This window comes from Mercenaria mercenaria, chromosome 2, assembly GCF_021730395.1.
Source record: "Mercenaria mercenaria strain notata chromosome 2, MADL_Memer_1, whole genome shotgun sequence".
NCBI lineage: Eukaryota > Metazoa > Mollusca > Bivalvia > Venerida > Veneridae > Mercenaria > Mercenaria mercenaria.
The window spans coordinates 60,423,305-60,450,858 of NC_069362.1; the positions used below are offsets into that span (position 1 = coordinate 60,423,305).

The 27,554-nt window shown below is 34.5% G+C and overlaps 1 protein-coding gene across 1 annotated transcript; it reads right to left on the reverse strand.

The window, feature by feature from the left end:
* Window positions 1-19,451: 19,451 nt before the first annotated feature.
* LOC123564055 (major facilitator superfamily domain-containing protein 6-like protein A) lies at window positions 19,452-27,537 on the reverse strand. Its single transcript, XM_045357320.2, has 2 exons — window positions 27,405-27,537; window positions 19,452-21,961 (listed from the first exon to the last, which is right to left on the reverse strand). Exon 2 carries the CDS (start codon window positions 21,836-21,838, stop codon window positions 19,784-19,786), a length of 2,055 nt encoding a protein of 684 aa, XP_045213255.2. The 5' UTR covers window positions 21,839-21,961; window positions 27,405-27,537; the 3' UTR covers window positions 19,452-19,783.
* Between the last annotated feature and the right edge of the window lie 17 nt (window positions 27,538-27,554).

Sequence of the window (27,554 nt, forward strand, 5' to 3'; positions counted from 1 at the left end):
TAAGAATTTCCGCCCTGACATAGCGCAATTATGTAATTACTATGCCCCCTAAAAATCGTCAATCATTGTTTTTTCTATGCGTTAAAGCTAAAACTTCCTGCCTGGGGTTTTTTCAGTTAGGTCTTTTCTGTAAAGAAAACCAAAATTTAATCTTTTTTGCTTCACGGAAATTTTCTTAGAAAATTTAAAATTATTACGGAAAGTTTTAAACAAAAAGGAAAGTTTTTGGTTAAGTCAGGCATTTGTGATGCTTACCTTGTTATAATTACTGTTATTAATATATGTAAAGGATTTTTATTGTTGATGAAAGGATGGTTAAACTGGTTACAGGTTCAAGACAGTGATTTACCCACACCAGTATGTATACCAGCTCTTCCTCGTGCTGCATGTGACCCTGGGAAATGTTACATTATCACGGGTGGTCTTGGGGGCTTTGGTCTAGAACTGGCGCAGTGGCTGGTAGACAGAGGAGCCACAAGTCTCATACTGACATCAAGGTCAGGAGTTAGGACAGGGTATCAGAAAAGGAAAATTCAGTATTTACAGGTAAATATTTTAAGCTGATATAGATCACTGAACAGTAGGTGTATGCTGTATTTTTAAACGTAATTGTATAAATTCTTGATAATTTGCAAAATGCGAGTATTGTAGTCCATTTGTATGTATTCACTCAAGACATGACTTTTAATGTGAACATTTTCTTTTAATATTTATGATTATTTGAAACAAATATTTGATTCTGTGTTTTTAAGTAAGGCATAGTTGTAAAAGCAGTATTGAATGTTTTTTTTCTTTTTTGGAGTGAAGTTTTAGTTCAAAAAAGAAATTTTTTACCAGTAAGTATGTGAGTATCTGCTATGACACCATTGAAAACCGGGTGGGGGAGTCTTTCATCTTGCAGGGGTAGATTATTGCCAAATAATTAAATATTTTTTGTATCTCTGTTTTGAAATCTTTGCTAACTTCTTTAAAACACCTGAAAAAAGTAATTCAAACCCGGGGTTTCCTCATAGAAATGTGAGAACTTGTTACAGATTCAAAATACTTTTTTTTTTGAGGGAAAATTCAGTCGATCTTGTAAAGAAAAAGTAATGGTATTCAGTGGAAAAAGTATTTGCATATTAAAAACCTGCAATCCCAGTACTACAAAAGTAGATGAGAAACAAATGCATTATATTGTTAATTTCAGGTGCTAAAAGATGGATACCTGGAAAACTTGGATCAAGATTTTTTCCAAAAAATTTTGTGACCAAAAGGCAGGAACTTTAAACTTGGATCAGGGTCCCAGAGGTTTTGTAAGGAATTTGTGATGTTTGTTGTTTTTCATCTGTCAGTTGTGGGGGGCAAGCTGTAAATCAAATTATGGTTTTTGCTAATTCTGTGTGGAAAGGTTTTGGGAAGACAGGAGAAAGGATCAAATTCAAGGTATAAACTGCAAGATATTGTTGATACATCCTGTGGTGATCTGTTAAAACAGGATTTTTTTATACAATATGAATAGACTTTGCTCAAACCACATTTTCCATACTCTTTTTACACAAAATTTAGTCAGTGAAAACACTATAAATATGCTTAAAACAATATAATCACGTTTCCCTTAAAAGAGAAGGAATGAAAACTAAATGCATCTAATTTTGCAGTGAAATCTTTATTCAGTTTGAATGTAACTTAAGCCTGCTGCCGGCAAGTGATTCTTCCTTTGCAACCAGTGCAGACCAAGGTCAGCCTGCACGGATATGTCGCGCTGCACTGTTTGTTTGGGCTAAATCTTCTTTAAAACCCCCCCTTCAGATAAAAAAAAGGTGCCCAAATTAAAATGGGGCCCGGTACATTTTAGAAATTTAGAAGGCTAAATTTTTTAAAAATACACAAAAGTTTGAAGTTTTTAATTTTGTAGGCATGAATTTTCATGGTTTTGGACAAAATGCTTGTTTTGTGTGGACATGAATTGAATTTCATGGATTTCTTATTTTAAACATGCGTATTGTTTAGAGAACCTTTTGCTTCAAAAATTCACTTCCGTATTAAAAAAGTGGATTTTAACTTTGTTTATAGTCTGCTGCTTTGGTTTTTCGGATTTGCCATTCAGGGGGGGGTGCTATTGGTGTGTCGGAATTGTTCTTGAATCAAGGGAACAATACATTTTTTGGGGGGGAATTCTTCCACGCGCATCACTTCCTGTCAATGCCCCTTTGACCTCTTCCTTAACCAGTCAGCCCTGTTGTGTCGGTTTTGGCCGGACAAGCAGACAAAAAGCAGTCCAGTGAAAAAAAAACTTGTCTTTTTCTTGCTTTTTTCCCTTTTCTGGGAAACCTTAAACATCATTTTTTTCCCCTGTTCCGGTTATTCTAAAAGTCTTTTTGTTTGTAATTGGGAAAAAGGGGGCTGTAATTACAACCCGCTATTTCCGAAATAAGTTTTTCGGCATTCAAAACAAAATTTATTTTTAATCAACGAAAATGCAAAGGGCCCCAGCGACATTACGTAAACAAAGAAATTGCAGTTTTGTCGAAAAGGCCAAATGGAAGCCAATTGCCCAATAATTACGTAATCCAGCACGGTCGAAAAACGGGATTAACATCGATAAACTGGTTTTATCGAAGTAAAAACTAGGTTTTTCAATACTAACCTATATTTTCAAATAAACATCGAATCGGGCGTAAACCATAGTTCACGCTCGTGAACCCGGTTACGTTCGAAAAAACTAGGTTTCTCGATGAACTAAAAATTTCGGTCGTTACTTTTTTTTTGCCGAAAAATTGGGGTTTTTACGAAGTGAATCTAGTTTCGGTGTGAACAGGTTTACGGGGGTTTCCTTGTTTTCCTCGAAAAAATGGGTTTGTTTTTAAAAAAACCGGGTTTTACCAACGTTAACCAATTTCACGCTCGTAAACCCAAGTTCCTTTTCTTTTAAACATATTTTCGCTCGAAAAAAAAGATCAGATGGGGAAAAAACTAGGTTCCGGGTCTAAACTAGGTTCTGGCCGAAACCCTGTTCACGCCCCGAAATTTTCATTTTGTTTTTTAATCCTAATGTATGACCGTACCATGGTTTACTTTTAAAAACAGGTTTTACTCGATTGAACTAAAGTTTTGGTGTTATCCTATTTTTTCGTTCGAAAAACCTGTTATCGATTTTTAATATAGTTTTGGCCGTGAACTGGGGTTCACGTTATTATTGGACTTTGGTTTGCCATATATTACAAAATCGAAAAACAGGGTTTTTACGAAGGAAAAAACTGTAGTTTATGGCCGTAAATAGGTTCACTTTTTGTAAATATAGGTTCACGACCGTAAAAAAGGTTTAGGGCCAAAATTTATTTTTGTTTCTACCCTATATTCAATCGAAAACAGGGGTTTACATTCGTAAATATTCTCGTTTTAAAATATAAATTTTTGGTCGTTACCTTTTTTACGACCGAAAAATTTGGGTTTTTTGGAAGTGAATCACGTTTACGAGCGTGACATGGTTCCGTGTTATCCTATGTTTTCGCTCAAAAAAAATAGGTTATTTTGAAAAACCGGGTTTTTAGTTTAAAAATGGTTTATCGAACGTAAACCCTAAGTTCACGCTCGAAACACAAGTTCAGTTCGTAAAAAGGGTTTCACGCTGAAAATATGGGTTCGGGTCCGTAAACTATGGTTCACGGTCGTTAACATAGGTTCAGGGCCCCAAAAACCCATGTTCACCCCCGAAATTCAGTTGATTCAAATGCAAATATATCCCTTTAAACCATGGTTTTGTTTGAAAAATGGTTACTCGATTGAAAGGTTTGGTGTTTTTCCCTAGTTTACCCTCGAACCAAAGCTTCGAAGTAAACCCTATGTTTACGACCGTGAAGGGGTTTACAATCGTGAACACTTTACGAGGTGAACTATGGTTAACGGCTTTTTAACCCTATGTTTTCGCTCGAAATTATAGGTTAGTATTCAAAAAAAAAACCATTTTTCTTCGAAAAACCTGTTTATCGATCGTTAACCCTAGTTTTTCGCCCGTGAACTAGGGTTCAGTATTTTTTGGAAAATTTGGCTTGCCTATCCATTCCCTTTGGGAAAAATTTTAACTTTAAATCCCTTTAAACCCCCAGGTAAATTTTCATTAATGTTTTTTTTTAGGGAACTAAAAATCATGTGGCTGTCAGTTTTTGGGGTTAACTTGAAATTCTTGTCTAAATTTATGAAATCTTGTTTTTTCAATATTTGAATTCTTTGGTTAAATTTGATACGTGTTGGATAGGGGACATGTCAATCGTTACTTCTTTCTTTTAAACTGGACAAAACCCGCAAAATTTTGGGTTATCGGTTGTTAAAAAACCATTGAAAAATATACATTAATAGGGGTTTTGTAAAGCCCGTTTTTAAAAATGTGTTTTATTTTAATCAAATGTGAAAAAAAGCAAAGGTTAAATTCCCAAATTTTAATCATATGAAAAATGAAAAAACGGACCTGTAATTGTATGCTTTTGATATTAATCAAAGTTATTTTTCCTTTTTTCCTGCGGAATCAGGACCCCAAGCCCTAACCCTATGCTAGTTTAGGTGACCTTGGCCTAGATTCCATGATGAGTGTGGAGGTCAAACAGACACTTGAAAGAGGATTTGATATTGTCATGGGAACAAGGGAGATAAGACAGTTGACTGTGAATAAACTGAGAAGTATAGCAAACAATGATCATAGCCCTATTGAGCGGAGAAATCGGGAAGAGAAAACTGTAAGGTGAAAGAGGTGTAGTATTTGATGCCAAAAGAAATCATTGTAAAGTTTAAATGAAAGGCACCCAGTTCAGCCCCTTTGACTAAAAACCCTAAGAAGGTTTGTAAATGTTTTCCATGTTTGTTTCTTTTTGCGCCCAAGATGCTTTTGTTTTTAAAAAGAGCGCCACTTGGGAGGCATTTTGGGCCTCTTGGTTAAATGACAAAGTCAGCCCGATTCGCATGCCCATCCCCACGTTGTGTTGGAAACGGTAGGGGAGTAGAATTTTTCCCATGTGGGGAAAGGCGGGGGACCACCAAAGGGTTTTCTGTCCGGAATACCTGAAAGGTCAAAAACTTTGTCTTCCCCTTTTTAAAATGAAAATTTTCTATGAAGACAAGATCTTTGTTTTTAAAAGACTTAATTATGTTAAATACGGTTGTAGTGTTCTAGTCCTTTTTGTGTAAGACAGTAGAAAAATTAAAAAAGAAACCGTTACTTTTTAATTTCATTTTGTAAATTCACCTTGTTACGGGGTTTTTGCCAATTTTTTTTTTGGGAGAAATTTTTACTCAAATGACCGCAGATCTTTTCCATCCCATTTTTATTTTGTCTTTTTTCTGGTTTTTTATGGGGGGTTTATTTTTTTGTTGTTTTTGGCGGGTATGTTTTGTTACAGTATATGTCGCCACCTTGATAGCCTTTTTTGGAGTACGTGTACGATGGAGGCCTCCTCTGCATACGGGATAGGCGACTTACTTTCGGGTTTTGTTATATATTTTGCGGAAAAAAAATACAAGTTGGGTTTCTCGTGAAAAAATTTGGCCAACATTAAATTTTAAAACTTTTGATTTTTTTTGGTAAAATTTGGGGGTTCAGTTTTTGATTAATTTTCTAATAAAATTATATTTTTTTACCTTAAAAGGTCACTTTTTATCCCCCCAAAGGGAGGATATATTTTTTTGAACAGCTTCAGCCCGTCAGCTGTCGGTCGTCCGAAATTTTTCGTGTCTGGCCTATTTTTTAATCGATGGATGGATTTCCAAATAATTTGGCGGAATGTGTACCACAATAAGACGACGTGTCGCGCGCAAGACCCAGGTCCGTAGCTAAAAGGTCAAGGCACACTTGACGTTAAAGGAAGTGCATTAAAGGGCGTGCCCCGGCCAATCTTTGTCATTGAGGAGGGATTTTCAATAACTTGGATAAAATGTGTACCCAGAAGACGCGTGCACGCGAAAGACCGGTCCGTAGTCAAAGGTAAAGGTCCACTTAGACGTTAAAATAGTGCTTTAAAGGGCGTGTTGGCCCATTTTTTTTTGGTCACAAGGGATATTTTTTTCAAATACTGGAAAATGTGTACCACAGAAAGCCAATTTTGTGCGCAAGACCCGGGTTCTAGCTCAAAGGCAAGGTACATTGACGTTAAGGATAGGCTTGAGGGCGTGTCCGGTCCTATTTTTGTCATCGATGGATGGTTTTTCAAAAAACTTGGAAGAATGTGTCCCACAGTAAGACAAGGTCCACGCAAGACCCAGGTCCGTAGCTAAAAGGAAAGGGTCACACTTGACTTAAAAGGTCATTTTTCATGTTAGTGCATTGTGGGCAGTCCGGGTCCATATCTTTGTCATTCAGCATGGATTTTAAAATAACTATGCATGAATGTGTACACAGTAAGAAACGTGTCGCGCGCAAGACCTAGCTCCTGGGGCAAAGGCCTAAACTCTAAAAATCGGCCCTAACTATTCATTCAAAGTGCCCCGGGCATGTGTATCCCAGGAGGGGCAGCTCTGGGTTTTTATATATTCAACTAAAAAAAGTTCCTTCCAAAACCGTGTCAACAAAAACAAAACAAATGATGTCACTGTGAGTCATTAATAAAAAAAGAATAAAAAAAAATGGCGTTACAACCGTTTTGCACAAAAACATAACAAGACTTGCAGATTCAACCTTTTGGCAAAAAAATAAATTAAAACATAAAATTTTAGTATTCAAAACCCCAAATTTTAAGGATTATGTGACATGCAAAAAAATTAAAAGTGCAAAAAGTGACTTTTTTAAAAAATGCGTTACAACCGTTTTGCGTAAGCCGGATTTTTGCATTTTGCATTTGTCATTAAAACTTTCGTTCCTGTATTTCAATCTGTAATTTGCAAGTAAATAAATGTTTAACATTCAAATGTTGTTTTTAGGGATCTTTGACCCAACCAAACAACCATTCCCTCTTGCTGGCTATCTTTTGGTGCATGTTTGCCATAGGATGTACTTCGATAAGCCAATCAGAACCTCTACAGAAAGTACCCCGGGACTGTCCAACCTTGCAAAAACTTGTTCTATTGGGGGGTTCTACAAGTTTTTTGGCAGCTACAGGATCATACAGGGAACACATGAAATAAAAGAGGGAAGCCATGCAGAGACGCGCCCTTTTTGTAACTTTATGGGGAAATTTTTGCCAGCGATGTTAAAAGTGAGATTAGGATTGTAATAAACACATTTAACTGATGTTGTTTGTTTTTTAGTTGTTTGTGCATTGTAAAAGTCTGCTTGGCAAAAAAGGAAACAGAATTAATATTATTCATGGGGGATTATTTTTTTTAGGTCTTCAAAACCACAAATTAAAATTCCCGTGAACAAAAAAATCTCCCTGTTTTATTCAAAAAATGACATTTTATCTTTAAACGAGTAATTGGGAAACAAAAAAGTTTCGTGCCCCCGAAAAAAGAATGGTTTCACAGTATGTTTTAAGAAAAAATTTAGTAAAATTTATAAATTATTGGGGAAGGGTGGTGCCTTCTTCTCTTTTTGAATCATTTTTTGAAATTCAGGTAAATAACGGTTGTAAAGAATGTACAGCGCTCTAAAAAAATTTGATAATATATACTTCCAATTTAAAAGCAAAGAATACTAAAAATGAAACTTGGTGATTACAGTTACGAAAAAAATTTAGTTGCTAGAAATTTAAACCCCACTGAAATATTTTAAACCCCTTTATAATATTATGCAATTTTTTCTAAAATGCAATTTGTTTTAAAAAACCCTTAGGTTTTTAGCGAGAGTCAAGTCTGCTCATCATTAGAAGAAGACACAAATAGGGCATCAGGAATCGCTCCGTTCGACCCCAGTTTTCTCAGGGGATGTACTGAGGGGGCGAGATTTACCAGAAACTTGTTTTTTTGGTGAATCTTTCCTCAGAGGACGGTTTCCCAAAAAAATTTTCAGCCGGTTCTGCAGAAAAAGCTTTCAGCAGAAGGTCCTTAGAGCATGACTTGGCTTGAAAGAGGGTTTTTCTTCCTTTTTATAAAAATTTGGTTTTGTCAAGATATCTACAAAAAAGGTGAATTTCCCAGAAACTGCATTCATACCTATTGATAAACCCGGGGAATACAAAGGATTTTAATTGTGTTTTCCAGTCATATGTAAAATTTTTTCATCAACTATTCCCCCAAATTATCATATGTTTTTATTTTCAAAATTGGAAAATTTTTACGGAAGACAAAGTGCTGTGGGAACTTTCAGTGAAATTGAAAAAAATAAATGCTGTTAAACAAGGGTTTATTGTTTCTGTGTTAGTAATGTATTTTAGGGAAACTGTCTTTGAATTGAGATTTCACAAGTTTTAACTCAATATGTAATCATTTTAGGGTTTTTTTAACAATTATTTCTCCATTTTTCCCTTAAACGGATGCTTTAATTTGCTTGATCGGCCCCCGCACTTGGACTCACTAAAATAATAATGGGTACCCTCAGTTTTTAATTTTTTTTTTTTTTAGATCACTCAAACGCTGGTACCGCAGATATTTTCTCATCCTTTTTCAAATTTTGTGTGATTTGGGTTTTTTCGATTTTCAGGTTTGCACGCAATGTAGGATATAAAAAGTTTGGGGATCATGTGCCTTCCGCGGGGGTTCTGGGAAAAAATTTTGGCAAACACATTGAATCAAAAACATTCCGTACATGATGAATGGTGGAAATTTGTTGGAAATAACAAAAGTTGATCTCATCTCATTTTTTTTAAGTTAATGACTTGTGTGGATTATTTTCTTTTTTAACATGTCTGTAAAAAAACAGGGGGTTTTCATTTACTTTTTTATGGTACAAAAAACTCACAGCTAAAAAGATTTTAAACTTAATCTACAATACTGTGTAAAGGGCAGCTTTGAAATATTTTTACATGTGTATGTGACTTGGGCATAATTTTTTATACCAAAAAAAGGGAGTTATTTTCCACATATCTTTATTTTACTCGCCTGCTAAGATAATCTGACATTAATTGAATGTAATCTGACATTAAATGTTGCTGTTCTAAACTGAAATCCATAGGACTTGTTTTTGTTGTTCTAAATATATTTGGTGCAGTTTATTATTGTTACAGAGCAATTAATGATTCATTTTGTGACTCCCTTTTCTATTGTTTATAAATGTTGTTAAGGAATTTGTTTCTTTTGTTTTTATATTTTTAATGATGTTAAAAATGGAGATGGGTTTTTTTGAAAATTTTTTATCCTTTTGCTCCCTTTCTATTTCTCCTAATATTATGTTAATGATTTTTTTCGAAATACTAAGTGCTATACAATAAGTGCTATACAAAATTTACATGAAATGTTATTTATTTTTTGTTCATTGTATGTTGTAATTTTTTGGTACAATATTCTTTGATATTAGTTAATAAAAGTTGTTGCTGAGCAATTCTAGTTTCTTGTTGTTTTTTTTTATATTCTTTAATGATGTTACAAACCGGAGATGGATTAGTTTTAATTTTTTGTAAAATCATAATGCAGTTTAAACATGAATGAATTCACTGGTAGTGGAAATAATAGATTCTGATTTTGCACTAAGTGTAAATCAAGCATCTAAGGGAATAGTAATATGAAATTAAAAAAAAAAAAAAAAAAAAAAACATTGCTTCTTTTAATGGTCTATGTGTAACATTTCAAAAGAAAATTTTCTTGAAAAGAGATCACCAAGCACAATTTTAGATTCAGAAAAGGGCCCTGTCCCGCAAAAAAACACCAGTCCCCGTGTTTTCCCTTGTAGGTTTTTTTGAAACCCGGGATGTCGAATGTTATTAAAAAACCCCGTTCGAGGTCAAGGTCTAAATTTTAAGTAAAAAATCGAGTCTTGGTTTTTGGCGCATATCGACAGATTTCTTAAAAATAGTCAAATGTTCCACTGAATGATGTAAATTCCAATAGCAGCTCTGGGTCGATACAGTGTTTCAGTTTAAATTTATTCCCATCATTTTTAGCTCGGATATCGAAAAATATGGAGGCTATCTAACCATCCCGTGTTGGCGTTGGTTAAAGTTTTTTATGGGGAAAGGGAATATCTTGTATACCAAAACAAAGAAATTTTCTTAAAACATATTTATTGTAAAAGTCGTTTTCCTCAATATTTTGGCTGAATTTGGCCCTTTTTGGCTTGGAAATTGGGTTTGTTTTGTAAAGTCGTTTATTTGAAAAAATTTGACTGTGATTTGAAACTTTGAACATTATTTTTTTATAAAGTCTCTACCTGTACAAAAAGTACATAACTCTGTCAAGATTATGGCGAAAATTTGGCTCTTTTTAGATTGGAATTTTGGGTTTAGTTTCGTTTCCCAAATACTTTTGCAAAACTATCGACAGAGCTTTGAACACTTGTTTTTTTAATTGTCTCTACTGTAGGCAAGAATAAATAACTCTGTCAAGTATTTTGGCGAAGGCCCTTTTTTGGGCTTTTATTTGGTTCAGTTTTTGTACAAGTCAATTTTTTGCAAAACTATTTGACATGTGGCTTTAAAAATTTTTAAAACTTGCTTTATCATGATTTTTCCCTCTGTAGGGGAAGAGTAATATGTAACTCGCAAAAAATTTTGGCCCCGAATTAGGCCCTTTTTTGGACTTTGGGGAAAAAATTGTTAGTTTTGTACAAGTAACGTTTTGTCAAAACTATTTGACATATGGCTTTTAAATTTTTAACACTTTTTTTCGTATGATTTCCCTCTGTAAACAAGATTACTAACTCGAAACTTTTTGGGTGAATTATGGCCCTTTTTGGAATTGGAAATCAGTTAAATTTTTCTTTTCCTCCAATTTTTCCTAACCCGTTTGTCATTGGGTTTGACCACTTTTTTACCTCACAGTCTACATCATGCAAGGGGCACATAACTAGGACAAAGGGCTTCACCCAGTTATGCCCCCCTTTTTTACATGAAATTAAGTTTTGCATACCATTCCATATTTTGTCTAAAAATTTTTTGATATATGGGTTTTAAAATTTTTAAAATTTGCTTACTTCATGGCACACGGCCTATATGCAAGATATCTAAAAACCACAAAAACAGGCATTTTTCATCTATTTTTTTTTAAAATAGTCGGGAATACTTTTACCCCCTACCTCCATCAAAATTTTTGAATGTCGAGGGCCTGTCAAAAAACGCTCGTTTCATCTCTGGTGAAGTTTGAGATTTTTTAAATGCACCACATCAAAAACTTAAAAAACCCTTAGTAAATATAATATTGTTTCCTACAAAGTGCTTTTACAATAAACCGCAGTAATTAAATGTATTAAAAAATTTCTTTACTGACCAGTAATTGTTTGAATGCCAATTTTTTTCCCCCCCCCCCCCATAAAGGGGTCCCATTTTTTTAAATGTTTCATCATTTCTTGCACACCGGACTGGGTTTCCGGTGATTTTTTCCCATGCCCCGGCCAAAACCCCTCTGGACCCCCCCTGCCGATGCTTCCCCTGCTGTTAAAGACAAATAAGTGGTTCATGCACTGATAAAATTTTTGTTTTTTAAAAAACAAAAAAGCAGGTACCTTGTAGTTTCTCTCCTTCCTTATTTTATATTTTTTCCCATTCAAAATCGTTTTTTACTGTAAGAAATAAGTTGCTACAAATGAAAACTAAAGTGGAAAATTGTTATTTTGGGGAAAAGCAAAACTGACGTCACTTCTGCTTGCGGACGTTAATTTCCCGCGCTTTTTGTTCATTCTTCCATAAGAAAAGGGCTACTAAATAATCTATATTATTTGTAAAATCGGTTTTCAAGAAAAATAATCTGCCGAATGAAATGGGAAACTGTTACGATATGCAGAAAAAATATCATATGTGTTTTTTAATGGAAGAAAAAATCCGTCTTTCCCCCTCGCTGGGGGGTAATTCGGGAAGCCTCATTCCGCCCAATGCGCAGGGCCCTCGGGGCGATATTTTTTTTCAATCGTAAAAAACATGACAGATATTATTCTGTTTGTTTACCATGGAAGTTTATTTGGTTTACCAGCTTCTACAAAACTCAGCTGACATGTGTTTTCTCCCTTTAAAAGGTGTAATTAATTAAAAGGCTTGGATTGTTTGTTGGATTAAAGTAACGAGTCGGTTCCAAGCCTAATTGTATACAAATTTTGACAGTATGGTTCTTATCTTCTCCTGAAATAGTTATGGTTTGAACAATCTAGACTTCTCTTATTCTCTTAAACAGAAAGGATCAGCAATGGGTATGGGGGTTGGGGGGGTGGGGGCTTTTGATTATCTTGTGCCTGACTGAACGTGTTGGGCCGGTATTTTTGGTTTAGACTAAATAAACGATTTGTTCTGATTTCAGAGGTATGCAGTAAAAAAACCCGTTACGTCTCATTTTCTAGTTCTTTTCCTTTTACTTTAAATATTTTTAAACGAATGTCCAAAAAAATGCGGGGACTTTTTTAACATTAAAAAACATCGCACAAAAAAACACTTTTTAACAGTATTTTAGTTATGTTAGGGCGGGTAGTAAAAACAAAATGTTTTCCAGGATCCTGCACCCTTAAAACCCGTTCCCGCAAGAACTGCCAAATTGGGGCCCCAATTTTTTAAACAAAGGTGGAGGAAATTGATTTAGACACCTGTCTTTTATCAAATTGTTCGGAAACATACACCTTGCCTGAGAATTGAACTCGTGACCCGGCAATCCGCAGATCTGCACCCACCTGTTGGGCTAAATGTGCGCGGGTGAGATGGCAAACTGTAAAGTTTTCAGTCTTTCAATTTAAACATAGAAAAATTTTAAGCAGGTTTGTGCTTGAGACATCGTGCTGAAACCGAACGGCAAACTTTTAAAACACTGAGAAAAAGAAATTTATCTGAAAAATATTTCAGGAGGGAAAATTAACAACTGAAAGACAAGCTGTAAAACGTTAGTGTTTTATTGTAACCAACACCAGTAGATCAAAAAATGATCAGAAACTATAAAATTTGTATCATAGAACCTTTGTAATATAACAACCTTGAAAGGCCACAGTGGCACTGGAACAAAACAACTCTCGTATAAAATTTTAAGAGGATTTCTGGGGGAAAAAGTAACCCGAAAATTAACGAAAAATTTAACAAAAGTCTTTAAAATAAAAAATTCAAAAAAGAAGGAAAACAAATTACAAAAAAAATTTTAAAATAAAATAACCAAAAAAAAGCAAAAATGACTAATAATACGAATTTATGCGGTAGTACATTTGTAAAATGAATGTAATTTTAAAGGGGCATGTCTTCAAATTTACGTCTTTTTTTCAAACTTAAAAAGTATTTTCATTTACTGGCAAGTGTTATAAAAAAAAAAAACAAAAAGACTGATTCTAGACATAATTTCTTTTTTGAACACCCTGCAGTCGGGTAAATGTGTAGAAAAATTATTTACTTTTAAATTACTCAGTCCTGCAAAAAAGATTTGATGTAAGGAATTAAGCTGTCTTTAATCCACTTAGATAGCAATGATTAATATTTTAATAAATAAATATTTTCTCTTCAAAAAAACGGGGAACAAAAATGTCAATTTTTCTAGCTCATCTGGAGGCCTGCCCCTTCAAATTGTGAAGAAGAATGGAGGAAGACTTAACAAACTTTCAAACAAAGTCAAACACAACTATTCAAGAAGTAGGAGTGATAAAATTTTCATCTGTCACTACACTAAAATTACTTTAATATAATTGTAAAATTTTCCAAAATTTAAGCAAACTGAATGTTTATCAAACCAATATTGATAGCTCTAATGCTTTAATGGATATTGTTACAAAACTTGTTGAACAAATCACTAGTCAATAGTTAGTGCTATTGATCAGACTATCATTCAACACTAAATTTTGCTGTTCTAGTCAAAATTTGATGAAAGGGTATGAAAACTGATTTCTGATGTCATGTAACGGTCTTATTGAACAGCTTACCAGTCCGCAAGTGTATACTATATTTGGATTGTTGCTTTAATCATTTAAGGCTATCTTGTGATTTAATTGTTAGGCCATTCTAAATATTTGTAAAGATTAATTTAGCTACATAATTCAAGACTCGAGAAAATATTATATTTACAGGAAATTAATATAACGGTCCTTTTTCCAATCAGACTACTTAAATATGTTTTTTATACATCTTTCACTGTTTTTCCTGTAAAATTGATATAATTTTCATCTTGATTTCCAATCCATTTCTGACAATATCCTTAAATTAATAACAAGCTGACAACTGAAAAACTGTAATAAGTAGAATATAATAAATGAAGTATTAAAACACAGAAAGGACAGCTCGATTTATCGTTATACACATTTTCAACAATACAAAGTATCTAGGATCACAAATTACAGATTTCAGAATGACTGCAGTAAAAAAGCTTTTTATGGCACCCAGTTTTCTGGAATGTAAACAAGTTGGGAAAATAGAAAAATGTCAACTTAAATAATGAACTGTGCATGTAAATAAATAAATTTCTTCTATTTGCATAATATATAATATTATCTATATAGTAATTTGTCTTACACCTGACTACATGCACTGGTTTATTGTGTATGGATATTCAGGAATATTGTCATCACAGGCCTCCTAGCAGGCCTGAACAAAAATAAAGGTTTTTATAAAGGCTCCAATCTATGGAAATAAAGGCCTTTTAGTGTAAAATATTAAAAAATTAAGAGTAAATAAAGGCTATTTTTGTCGGAATTCTCGTTGAAAACACATAATATATATAGGCATTTACTACATGTATGTGGTCTGGTGAACACAACAGCATTCTGAAAAACTCTAGATGAAAGATACACAAGCAGTATCCTAATAACAACACTTAAAAGTGGGGAAGAAATACAGTAGTATAACCATTACTTGCTTTAAACTGGCACGGCAAGCAGTCTGAACAAAAATACAGGTTTTGAATGAAAATTACAGGCTATTTGGCCGTTTTAAAGGTTTTTTCAGAAGATTTAAAGGTTTTAAAGGTTTGCTCTGAAATTAAAGGTTTTTAAAGGTTTTAAAGGTTTCACTAGGAGGCCTGTCATCAGCAACAGATATTGTACATTTTCACCACACAGTGCTCTGTGATATATCAGTTGGCAATAACAACTTTATTTTGTAAAGGAAAATCTGGTTCAAGTACATAACATGCTGCCTATGACACCAACAGTTAGAGCTCCAAGTGAACTGTAAGTACGATCATGCTTCAAGTAACATAAGAGTAACCATGTAAAAACAAATTTAGTTAATATTCAAATGTGATGACTAAAATATTTGCATACATCTTGCAAGAATGAAATATTTGCCATTAATGTACAAGGCATTTATAAAGCCTTTAATATATATTGCCAAGTATAAATAATAAGACTGTTGCTACAAATACTATCAAAATTAAAAATAAACCTTACATAATCTATCTTAATCACATTTACACAATTGAAAGATACACAGAAAGTAATATGCAAGTCAAGAATAAATATGAGTACTTAAATGGTATTATGCAGTAAGATCTAAATGTAAGCTCCAGTTTTATAATATGTAATGTATATGTACTGTGAAATCATTAATATTCGTGGGGGACTTATTTTCGTGGTTGAGTCAATCCACGAAATTTAATCCCAAAGAACAAGTAAAATTCCAATTCATGTAATGTTCTAAAGTTGAAATCCACGAATTCATATCCCCACGAAATTGCTGTTTTGACCAAAACCACGAAATTTCATGCCCACGAAATTAAATGATTTTACATTAATGTTCTAAATGCATTGACTTTTCAATACTGAAAACAACCAAAATGTTAATCAAAATATAAGGGTGTAGTATATTTATCTCCCTTGATAAATAATTTGACAAAACTTTGTTCACTAAATACTATGCAGTACAAATTCAAACAAACCAAAAACTGAAGGTTATATTTTTATGTTTGAGAACAGTTCCTAAACTTCAATGTGTTCTTATATATGTACTTGTTCTTGTTTTTGTTTGTGTTAAATTTATATCAACAAATTGTAAATATGACCTCCAATCAATTACTTTGCTGGTCAAGGTAAGTTCCCAGCACATATATGCAGGTGGACATATATTGATAACTTGTGTATCAAATCAACCTTTAGCAATATTAGATACAGTATATAATAAAACATTTATGAACAAATAAACATTCTTCACTTAAAAAATATTACACAAGTTGAACACTCATTTTACTCATTCCATGCCAACAATCGAAAGATCCTAATGGAACATCTGGGAACTGCATAATGTTCTTATGCATGTAAGAAACTAGTCAAAGTTCTAGTTTTTGTGCATACAAAACATTACACTGTGCTTACACACATCATCTGCATAAATATAAATCTTCTGGTTATAAAGGGCATGTTTTCAGTTCATAAAATGACTGAGGACATAGATCATGTTTTTTTCTGTACTTTAATAGCTACTGGTAAAACAGACAAAATCATTAAGAACACAACTTTTAAAAACATTTGTTTGTTAACATGCAGAATAACTGGGAACACATTGTGTTTTGTGTACATATTGAATGTACATGTAAAATAAATGGAAGCTAGCATAGTGTGCTTTGTGTGTAAGTAATAAAACAGATCATAGAACACTGCAATTGGTCTGTGTATCATACATGTATATAAAACCAGTTTCAGAGAAAAAACAAATTATAACTTCTAAAACCAAATACACTTATTTATGTTATTGTCATTCAAACTCAGATGTCATTAACTATGAAAAGGGCACAACTAGATAACTTGGTATAAAGAAGATAGTCCCACAACGAGACAATATATTGTAAGGCACTCATTATTGAGTATTAATACTGTACATCCCTTTCCACCCACAAGAATAAAGCTATTCACATAAAGCACAAATATAATTACATTAAGTTAGCAAATATAAAAAGTCTTTATCATATAAAAATGCAGTACAGTCTTAAAATTCTGTTTAGTAACAAAATTCAAACACCTTAATTGTTCAAGTCCCAAATCCTTTTGGAAAAAAAAAAGAATCTCTAAGTGCTACTTGCTAGATCACAGTTACTGAAACTACCTTAACCAAAAGGTATTTGTAAAACATGTATGTCCCCATGATAAGTTCGACCAACTAAAAACCAAAACAATAGGGGTCATCTACTTCCTAAGCCCAATCATGCTATCAAGTTTGAAGAATCTGAAGGTTCTGGGTCAAGTGTTTCTCGAGTTACCGAGCAGAAACCATTCTCAAGGTTCATTCTTCCGACAAAAGGGCATGTAAAGTATTTAAGTTTCTTTGGATTTCTACTTTTAGAAAGGGACTACCTGTACCTGTCTATAAAGACCAGTGTTTTTGATTCTGATTTAAACATTTGCAGTGCCTTTTGACTCATAAACAAAGTCAAAAGGCCAACCTTAAAAAATACTAGTATCTTCATTTACTCTCCCGAGGCCAACATCATTAAAAGGCTGGAAAATTTCTCTACTAAAACTATACTTTTTCAATACATTTCCACTTTACATAATATGTTTATAATATAATGTGTGATATTAATCAGCCAGTAACTCTAGCATATATATAATAAAACTTGTTCAGCCATTAACAGCTTTGTAATTACAGACAAGAATTTAAAGAGGCGGTATGAATAAAACCTTGATTTATTATTTCATGGCAAAAATGTTAAGATGTCCATAAAATTAATAAAATTGCTGAGCAATACAAACAATTTTGTACAGATTCTAAACAAACTTTACAGAGATGCTTAACAAAAGAAAAACATGTTAAATCTGAAAGAAATTTGGCAAAAGAGATTCTATTTTTGGCAACAAAACAATTATGCAAATTTTATTTAAAACTACAAAGGAAATAAGAGCTGTCACTAATGGTGACAAATGCCCCCGCAGCGCCTTGACCTTTGACCTTGACCTTTGATCTGGTGACCCCAAAGTCAGTAGGGGTCGTGTACTCAATAAGTACTATCAGCATGTGAAGTTTGAAGGTCCTGGGTGCAGTGGTTCACGAGTAAAGTGCCTTCATGCAAAAAGTTAACGTTGTGACGAACGATTGAACGAACTAACGAATGGACAGACAGTTGAAAACTAATATGCCTCCCTTCGGGGGCATAAAAAGATGAAACTAAACAATGGCAAGTAACCCGGGTACCTAGTATAAAATTACTGTAAGTTAAATGGTGCTTGTCTACATCGATTGTTTTTCTTTAAATTTATACATTTTTTGTCCTGAAATATACACAAATGTATGCTGAAAAAAGAAAATGAAATATTTCAAATAATACAATCGGGACATCTAACATAAAATTCAGTCGCACATGCCCTTAAAGTTACGTTTTACTTAAAGCAAATCAAAAGGTAAAAATACATTGCAACAAATAAAATACATAACAAAAAGAAAATTACGAAAATTAAATGTTTTTGTATACATGCATAAATGCTGTGGATTTCATCATAAACTATTAACACTGTATGTACAAACTTTCATAAAAAATTATACATTTTCATCAACTTGAATAAATAGATTTGGAAGGCAAGCTATATTTAGATATATAAATATGTAATAATAAATATAGACCAGAAATACTCCAGTAAGCATGTAAGTTCGACATAAATATTGTATAATGTTTTGTAATTTCAGCTGGAAGACATTTTACGATTTTTCTGAGAATCATTAAAATCTATTATGGCCTATTATGAAAAATGTACAATAATTTCAATAAAATTATCCCACACTTCAATTTCTCTTTCCCTATAAAGGGACCTCAAATTTTTTTTATTCTGATGAATATCTTACTGAAAACTTTCGAAAAGTAAAACTGAGTAGTGATGTGATACTACTTTAATGTAAATTTGGTTAATGCAAATGATAACAATACTGACAGAATCTGCAAAACCCAAGAAAAAGATGTACATACTTTTGGTACAGTAACTCAGTGTAAGATTATTTATGTAAGAGTATATAACACTATACAGTCACATCTTGGAATGTTTTAAAGAAACTATGCTACTTCCACTGGTTGTACATGCAGATGGAAACATCCTTCTTCAGGGTAACTGTTAAGGTGATAATAAGGCTCTGCCTAGTTACCATAAATCAAGTTACCGATGAATTAGATATTTCCATCTGCACCTACTTCCAGTGATAAGATTCTTTTTCTTGCGTGCTGATTTATACTAAATAACAGAAGAAATAAATTAAAATGAACAACTTTATGTAAGGCACTATTTTGTAATAGAGGCATATATATTTGAACAAACCACAGGAGACGTATGTCCATAAACAAGAGTGTCATCATGACGTTTCAAATGTGAACAAAAATGTAAGAATTCCAGTTCAGTTATTTTACTTTGACATAACATTATGTATTTCTCAATAACACTTTAATTTCAAATCAGGAATTTAACTATAAGAAACAAAAAAGTATTTGATTGTTTTTCTATCTTAGTTCTTACACAAAAAGTAAAAATTAATGCACAAATCTATTTAATAAATGTAGTTTATGATGTTATTTATAGCAGAAGAGTCATCCCCCATCCCCATCCCCTTCCCTCCCAGTGTAAGATGCAAGTTTTCTAGCACGGAGGAAACTCCCAATTTGGTATGCAAGAATGTCACTCTGGAATGTAGCAAAGCAAGAGCAAGCAATGACAAAACAGCAATCAAGCTCATATCATTACATATATTACACAATTCGGAAATCAGTAACTAACACAACCTAAAACTCTAAATGGAATGTAAACACCATTTGGAATGCAGAGTATCACCACAATTACATCCATAGAAGTATTCAGATATTAAATCTCTGAAACAGATCCACCATAATGATTAATGTGTACTGTACATTTGTCAAATTTCCTAAGTGACAGTCTCTACCGATCTTTCAGCGCCTGTTCCAACCAATCATCTTCCATTGAGTCAGAATCATCACTTGCATCGTCGGAGTTTAGGAGACGTGTATATTTAACATGGCTTCTATCTTTCTCCTTACAACATCGCACACCTAAACACAGAACTGGGAACCAGCCTACAGACAGCACTGCACCAGCTTGGAACAAAATTGCTGGCCCATAATTCTCGTAAATAACTCCAGAAATGATACTGCCAAATGCAAAGCCAAGGCCAAAGTAAATGGAAGACAAGATTGACCTGATGCTTCTACTTAAAGCTGGTGAAGTATTGAAGGAAGGACTGCTCAGAACTGCCCACCACATGGCAGTGTGAGTGAATGCGTGAGTTACTTCAGCAGGAATGACCGCCCATGGTGTAGGTAAGAACGAATAATAGAGACACCTAGCTGACAAAATCAGGAGGGAAATGGCAATAACTCCTCCATTCCCAACCTTCTTAATTAACCTATCATTGAACAGCAACATGGGAATCTCAGACAAGGCGGCGATCATAATACAGACACCAAATGTGACCTCCTTACTTCCCATATCAAACAGTAACCAAAACAAGAAATTGTAGTAACTGGAATATATCACGCCCATAATCAACAAAGTTACTGTGAACATAAGGCTTCTCATGTTACAGCAGACAACTCTCATTCCCTTCATCACTTTACTGGCATACTTGTACTTTTCTGATGTAACCATCGGGTAAAAAAATGCAAGCAGGAACGTTAACCCAAGGAACCCCGCAAACAGGTAAAAATGTAGCATAAAGGGGTGAATCGACAGACCGAACAGACAGTTAGTGTTATCGACAATCAGTGTTACAATTACTGGAACCAAAATATAGGCCAATGTAGACCATATTCTCTGCATGCCGTATTTCTCCATATCATCAATGCTCTCAAGAAACTCGAACCAACCATCATCTGCTAACTTTTCTATCGGACAACATATCGATTCTCCCACCATCAAAATTACAAGTACCACAACGAACATTTCATTCTCCGTAGCTCGTATATGATCACGGAATTCACCATACTGCTGCACCAATTTCTTCCTGAAAGATCTCCATGCCGATTCTGAACCCTCGTCTTTTTCTGTATCAGAATCGCTACCGGAATCTTTATCTGCATCAACAGCCCTCTTTCTACGTCTTGACAAACCAGCTAAAATTGCTTTGTCTTCAGGAGATAATTTATCTATAGCTTCATTAAACAGCTTTTCACCAGCTTTAGTATCAATTAAGTCATTAATGAGTTCCATTAATTCATCTGAATTGAGCTTTCGTATTTTCTTTTCTGGCATCCCAACGCCTACTAAAATATTTCTCAGCAACTGTTCAGTCCTTTGGTCTTGAGGAATTTGTGCAGTTGTAGTTGGCGCTACTGTTGTACTTTTTGAAGTTGAAACTGTTGTCATGACATTTACTTCAGTTTTTGTTGTTTTGCCTTCCACGTTTTCACTAGGACTGCTCGTACCTATTACAACAAGGTCGGTGACATTTTTCGAACTTGTACCTGTTACATTACTACCTGCAGGTTGAGTGATACCACCAGTATTTTCAGTGCTGGCATTTGGAAGAAGTGTCAGTGCTGGTTTAACTGATGTTGTCAATGCCGGTTTTGCTGTTGTCTGTTTACTGAAATTGTCTGCTATCTGGGATACATTAAAGTTATTTTTTGTATTTGCGCACTGGGCAGCGAATGCCTCTTCATCAATACTTGGAACTGCAGTAAGAGACAGGTATGTCACTGCCATTATAAATATTGAAAACATCAGCACACAGCGTCTCCTGCCACAACGTACAGCACATTTTGACCAGAGTGGTGCAAACACAAGTCCTATAAGAGTCTTTGCTCCAATGATAAGCCCAGTCTGAGTTGCAGATAGTCCCAGTCTCTTCAGATAGATGGTGAGAAATGGAATCAAACAAGCTTTACTTGCAGCCAAGAAGAAATTAAACAAATTGCATAGAAAAATGGAGCGGACTAAATTCACTGGTTCGGGAGCATCTAATGTAGCCATCTTCATGTGAAATGCTTTTTCTCAGGTTTGAATGTATATTCAATAGAAAATTTTGTTTACTTCTTCATCTGAATATTTCAGCTGGAATGATGCATTCTGGTTCTTACAGTAACTCCAATTAGTTTCAGCCTGAAAATAGAAATATTTTCTTTAGAGATATACAATGCGCAACTTTTTTCTTCACTAAAATGGTGTTTTTTTATATATTTATACATTTTTTGAAGATCCTCATCAAAGGAATTTATCTTTACTAATTATATATAAACTATCTGTGTTTGTATTCACAATTAAATGGCTTGTATAACACTCATTTGTTTAAAAAAAATACCAACAGTTATTTTTAGTGCTAAGCATACTGAAATAAAGAAGCACTTATCCAGTTTTAGTGCTGAGGTGACAATATAAACTGTCATTCTGATCAGCTGACTGGTAGGCTACATTTTTTGTATCAAGAATCAGGGAGGGAAATTAACGGTTGCCCAGAGCGACCAGATTTTTGTATGGACCACCTACATTTCTGAAATCGTCGACCAGCCGGCGACCTAAAACGGGGCCGTAGATATATCTTACGTCAGGTTTTTATATCCATAGTGTAAACGTCTCGCGGTCTGGTTTGGTCCGAACGGGTTTTAGAGCTAAAGCTAAAAAAAAAATATGTGTGGTTCAGGTAACCTGACCTTACTTTTTACCGCCGACCCTAAGACCTTTTATCGATTTTTTTAACAAAAAATTTCAGCTTTCAGTCCGTTCGAAAAATTTGAGTTGAAGAATCTTTGAGATACAAATAAACTAAAGCAGTTCTTTTGGTTCTTTCACATGCCCAATGTATAGCATTGATACACCGGAAGAATTTTTAAAAGCCCCATCCAAGAGTTAGGTGGTACTTTCGCTATACATTAATATGTGTGGAATGGAACAGAAATTGAAATATATATATATAATGAAACTTTTAAGCATTTTAAAAAGCTTTTGAAAAGTCATAGAATAAAATAACTCTGTTTTGTGATAAATAACCTTATATAAATACCACAAAGGTAAACAAGAGCTGTCACTAATGGTGACAAATGCCCCCGCAGCGCCTTGACCTTTGACCTGGTGACCCCAAAGTCAATAGGGGTCGTGTACTCAATAAGTACTATTAGCATGTGAAGTTTGAAGGTCCTGGGTGCAGTGGTTCGCGAGTAAAGTGCCTTCATGCAAAAAGTTAACATTGGCCCCTGTGACCTTGACCTTTGACCTGGTGACCCCAAAGTCAGTAGGGGTCGTGTACTCAATAAGTACTATCAGCACGTCAAGTCTGAAGGTCCTGGGTGCAGTGGTTCGCAAGTAAAATGCCTTCATGCAATAAGTTAACATTGGCCCCTGTGACCTTGATCTTTCACCTGGTGACCCCAAAGTCAGTAGGGGTCGTGTACTCAATAAGTACTATCAGCATGTGAAGTTTAAAGGTCCTGGGTGCAGTGGTTCGCAGGTAAAATGCCTTCATGCAAAAAGTTAACATTGGCCCCTGTGACCTTGACCTGGTGACCCCAAAGTCAGTAGGGGTTGTGTACTCAATTAGTACTATCAGCATGTGAAGTTTAAAGGTCCTGGGTGCAGTGGTTCGCAAGTAAAGTGCCTTCATGCAAAAAGTTAACGTTTCTTAAACCAATGATATACTTGCAAAATATTTTAAAAGTTATGATTACTAGTATTTAACACTGTTATCATCATGTATTCATGGTAACTTGTACAAATTGAAATCTCTGTAAAACTAACAGGGAGTTTGTGTTTTGTAATGTAATCCCATTTTATGAATTTTACTACATGTAACTTTGAAATGCATGAACACTGTCCTGTAAAAAGAAAAGAAGCGTGATGACTATGGTTTTCTTGCTTTGAAATGCCTTCATAATAATCTTTAAATCTGCAAAGTATGAAATTATTCTGAACAGTTTATCAAATCTATTAAAGTGTACATCCTTCAATTTGACATTGGCATACATAGTATGATATACATGAATTACATATAATGCTTGTATTACATACAAATAGATTCGTGGCATAATTATGTGACTGAAATGATTGGACCACCAAATTTTTCTCTGGGCCACCATGATTAAGTAGTTACTGGTCCAGGTGGCCACCAAGCTGAAAATGTTAGTCTTCCTCCCTGAGAATGAAAACAGTTTTGCAATTAATCATGTTAATAGCTCAAAAGCAGGAGAAACTACTAAAAGAAAATCAGAGCATTTCATTGCACTTGAAACCTGTGTGAAACAGTCAAAATATGCAAATATTTCAAAACTGAACATAAACAACCATTTAATAGCAGATTTTTCAACTAATCTGGTTATCATGCTAAACTCTGTCGTGCAAAATTTTTCTGTGTATTTTGTTTAGATAATGAAATGATTTATCCTCCCTATTTAAATATAGATTTAACCTTTACCCTAAATTTCTAAAATGGACTGGTCCATCATTCAATTTGAGCAGTACCATTATTATTCAAAGGGGTGTTCACTGAAAATTTACTGACTGAATAGGGAACTGTGCAGACCATGATCAACATCATTTATGCATGTCATAACATAATATTTGATGCCTCTTAAATACTTTTGTAATCCTAGCCTATCCTCATAGGGTTGTCTAGGAATACGGAACTTCCGTAATCCTAGAATTGGAGGCTAGGATTACGGTACTGTAATAGTAGCCACTGCCAAGTGGAAAATCATAGTTTTCGGCAAAATGGAAAAAAAATGTCTATGAAAGATACGCCCTTCTAGTTCTATAGGGCGTAAGTGGGCACTTCTGTTACAAAATGTAAGTGCAGATACGCCCTTCTATTACTATGATTCTAAAAAAAGATTTTACTTTTAAAAGCCCTTTTATTATTAGTGAACTGAATTTGGTCAACACAGAAGTTAGTAACAAACTTTTTCTTTTAACAGGATTATGCTCCTTGGTATATCAGGGTTTTTTTTTATTCTATAGCAGAGGCCGAATATCGGCCTCGTCCCCCAGCCGAGGATTTCCCCCACAGCCAAGGATTTCCCCTACCGCAGTCGAAATTCCCCTACGTCCGAAATTCCCCTCTCCAAAATCGTAAACAAAGCAATGGAGATTACTCCCAGCGATTTTCCCGACCGAATATCGGACCCGTTCACAATTGCAGACGGTCTTTCACAATTTCCAATGGGTGTGAAAACCTTTAGAAATAGTAGAAAAATGTTAGAAGAGCGTTCAATGGACCCGAGGTTCCGGTTTTGACCAGCGAAAATCGATAAAAAACTCGTATCTGACCCGCACATAATATGCCGTGGGCGTCTGCTTGTCTCGCGGTAATACTCTTTGATGCGTAACGAGTTCGAAAGCTCTGCCCCTTGTCAATCAAAATCCCAGTGAACTTCATACTGTTTGTCGACACCAGCGTAAGTATGACAGTAGGCGGAGCGTCGTATGTTAATTAGCTACTGACAGATGTCAATCACGCCACACGCGGACTGACACGTGGTTATCATCAGTATGTAATATAGATGATTGATAAGCAATGCAGCATCAGATTATCGTGTTTGTACCTCTTGTTAATTAGCGGTAACAGCTTATGCTGTATTGTGTAATATGTGTTGTTAATTTAAAGTAATTATTTTATGTGCTTGATTCGATTAAATAAGCCGGTCGGCCGTTACGCAAATTTATTATCTTTGCCGAGGTATTTTGCTAGAGCAAAATAAAATATAAATGTTTTAAGTAATCAGATATTATAAGTATGGAATAGTTCTGGTGAAAAGATGAAATTTTATCAAGAATTTTTAATGTTTGCTTTCGTTTTTTCATATTTGTCACACGTTTTCGCGATCGTGATTTTCGGACTTTTTTATCCTTTCTTACAAGATCTTCTAGTACAGTTGAAATAAAAAGCCAACAAAAGTTTGCATTTAATAATAATATGATGACTCTTGCAAAAGCAACTCTTATTTTAAAGCATTTTTTGTGAATAAAAGCATGTGATCTTTAAATATTCAATGATTTGAGCATTTCAACTCTCCCCACCCACCTTGTTACAATGATAAGTGAACATTAGTGCAAGTCCAACTACTGCTAAGTGACAGTGTGTATAGTTGCTAAAAGTTGCAAGAATATGTAATAAAAACATAGTTTAAAGTGTTTATTATGCATAATTGTAAATTCCCCCCTGACTGAAAAAATCCCCCAGAACTGCTTGTCGCGCGCTATTTTCTTCCCCCAATGACAGGCTGGGGCCTCTTCCCCCAGACGTAAAAAAAACCCCTGTATATAGTTTCAAAAAATGTATAATTCATAAAAGGGCGTAACTAACATTATTCTGGGTCATCGATTTAGCCCAAAGGACTGCAGCTAACTCCGAAAGTCCAGGAGCTCTATTCTGTATTCTTAGATGTTGCTTCACCAGAACCAAATGCTATTTGTATTTACACGCAGACATACCGGTATGGACTTGGTAAGTACATTGTTTTTCATCAGTCATGATTAAAGGGGATTTATCCATGGTGCAAAGCGCCGCAGATGAAAATCCCCATGACGGTAACGTCTGTATATAGTTATTCGTCTTTATTGTCTGCATATCACTAAGGCAATTTTTTGGATGTTTTCCGTATAAAAACGTATATGAAATTACAGAAACGCACGCAATGACTCTTTACTAGCGTAAACAAAATCTGAATCGTCTGGATGCTTTATGTAACAGAGCACGGTCGGCATTAATTCTCCCACATTGAACGTACATACGCATTGAATGGTACTCTATAAACCTAGGTTAAATTATTTTTTACACTTAATGCCTGCGTATATCAAATAGTTGGGAATTAATATTGATGCTACGGTATTGTATTTTAAAGCGGTGTGGATTTAAAATATCAACTTCCGTTGCGGAGTAAACAACAAAAATGTCTCTTTCTAAGAATGTAAAAGTGAACAAACACTCTATGCATTCTTTAAACGAACAAAAATGATCCCCAAAACATAGCTAATGGTATATTAACCTACGGCATATGCTTTGATTGGATGACAGGATAAACTAAGATAAATGCCGCATTCCAGTCCCCGTATCAGTGTTGAAACTTGTTCCAGGTTTGCCGGGACCTTTTGCTTCTTTTTGGAATACATGATGAAAACTCAGTTGTTTTTTTTGAGAGGCGGTTCCGTAAACCGAAAAATAAAAAATATAAGGCTCTAGCAAAAGTAGTCGGCGGCAGGCATGCGAGTAGTCGGCGATTTCGTCGACCGCCGATGCTTCTTGAGAGCTCTGGAATAACTATGTACAGACGTTACCATCTTGGGAATTTTCATCCTGGTGTGGATAAATCCCCATTCTAGGCAGTGCCTTAATTCATATTACTATATTACAGTTAATTTACTGATTGGTTGCGGATAAACTGATCGAGAAGTATGAAACATGACACCGGTAACAACATTCAACATCGATTTTTGCAGAAATTTCTGGCTGAAGCTCAAAAAATACCTAAGAGAACTGTAAAATTAGATGACTTGATACAAATGATGCAATTCATTTCTTTAATAATTGTTTTAAACTCTATGAAATTCATGACCAAACCTGTTAAGTCTGTTGGATCCTGTTTGCCACGTTTCGGCAACAACTGCCTTGTTGTCGTAAATGAACGGAAGCGAGTATCACACTTACTACTCTCCTGTTGTATAAAATAAGTAAAATTTCATAGCTATCACTTCAAGCGTTATATCACTT

What these genes read in the sequence shown, in the direction of transcription:
- LOC123564055 (XM_045357320.2), bottom strand. Translation starts at nt 21,838, where the DNA reads ATGAAGATGGCTACATTAGATGCTCCCGAACCAGTGAATTTAGTCCGC.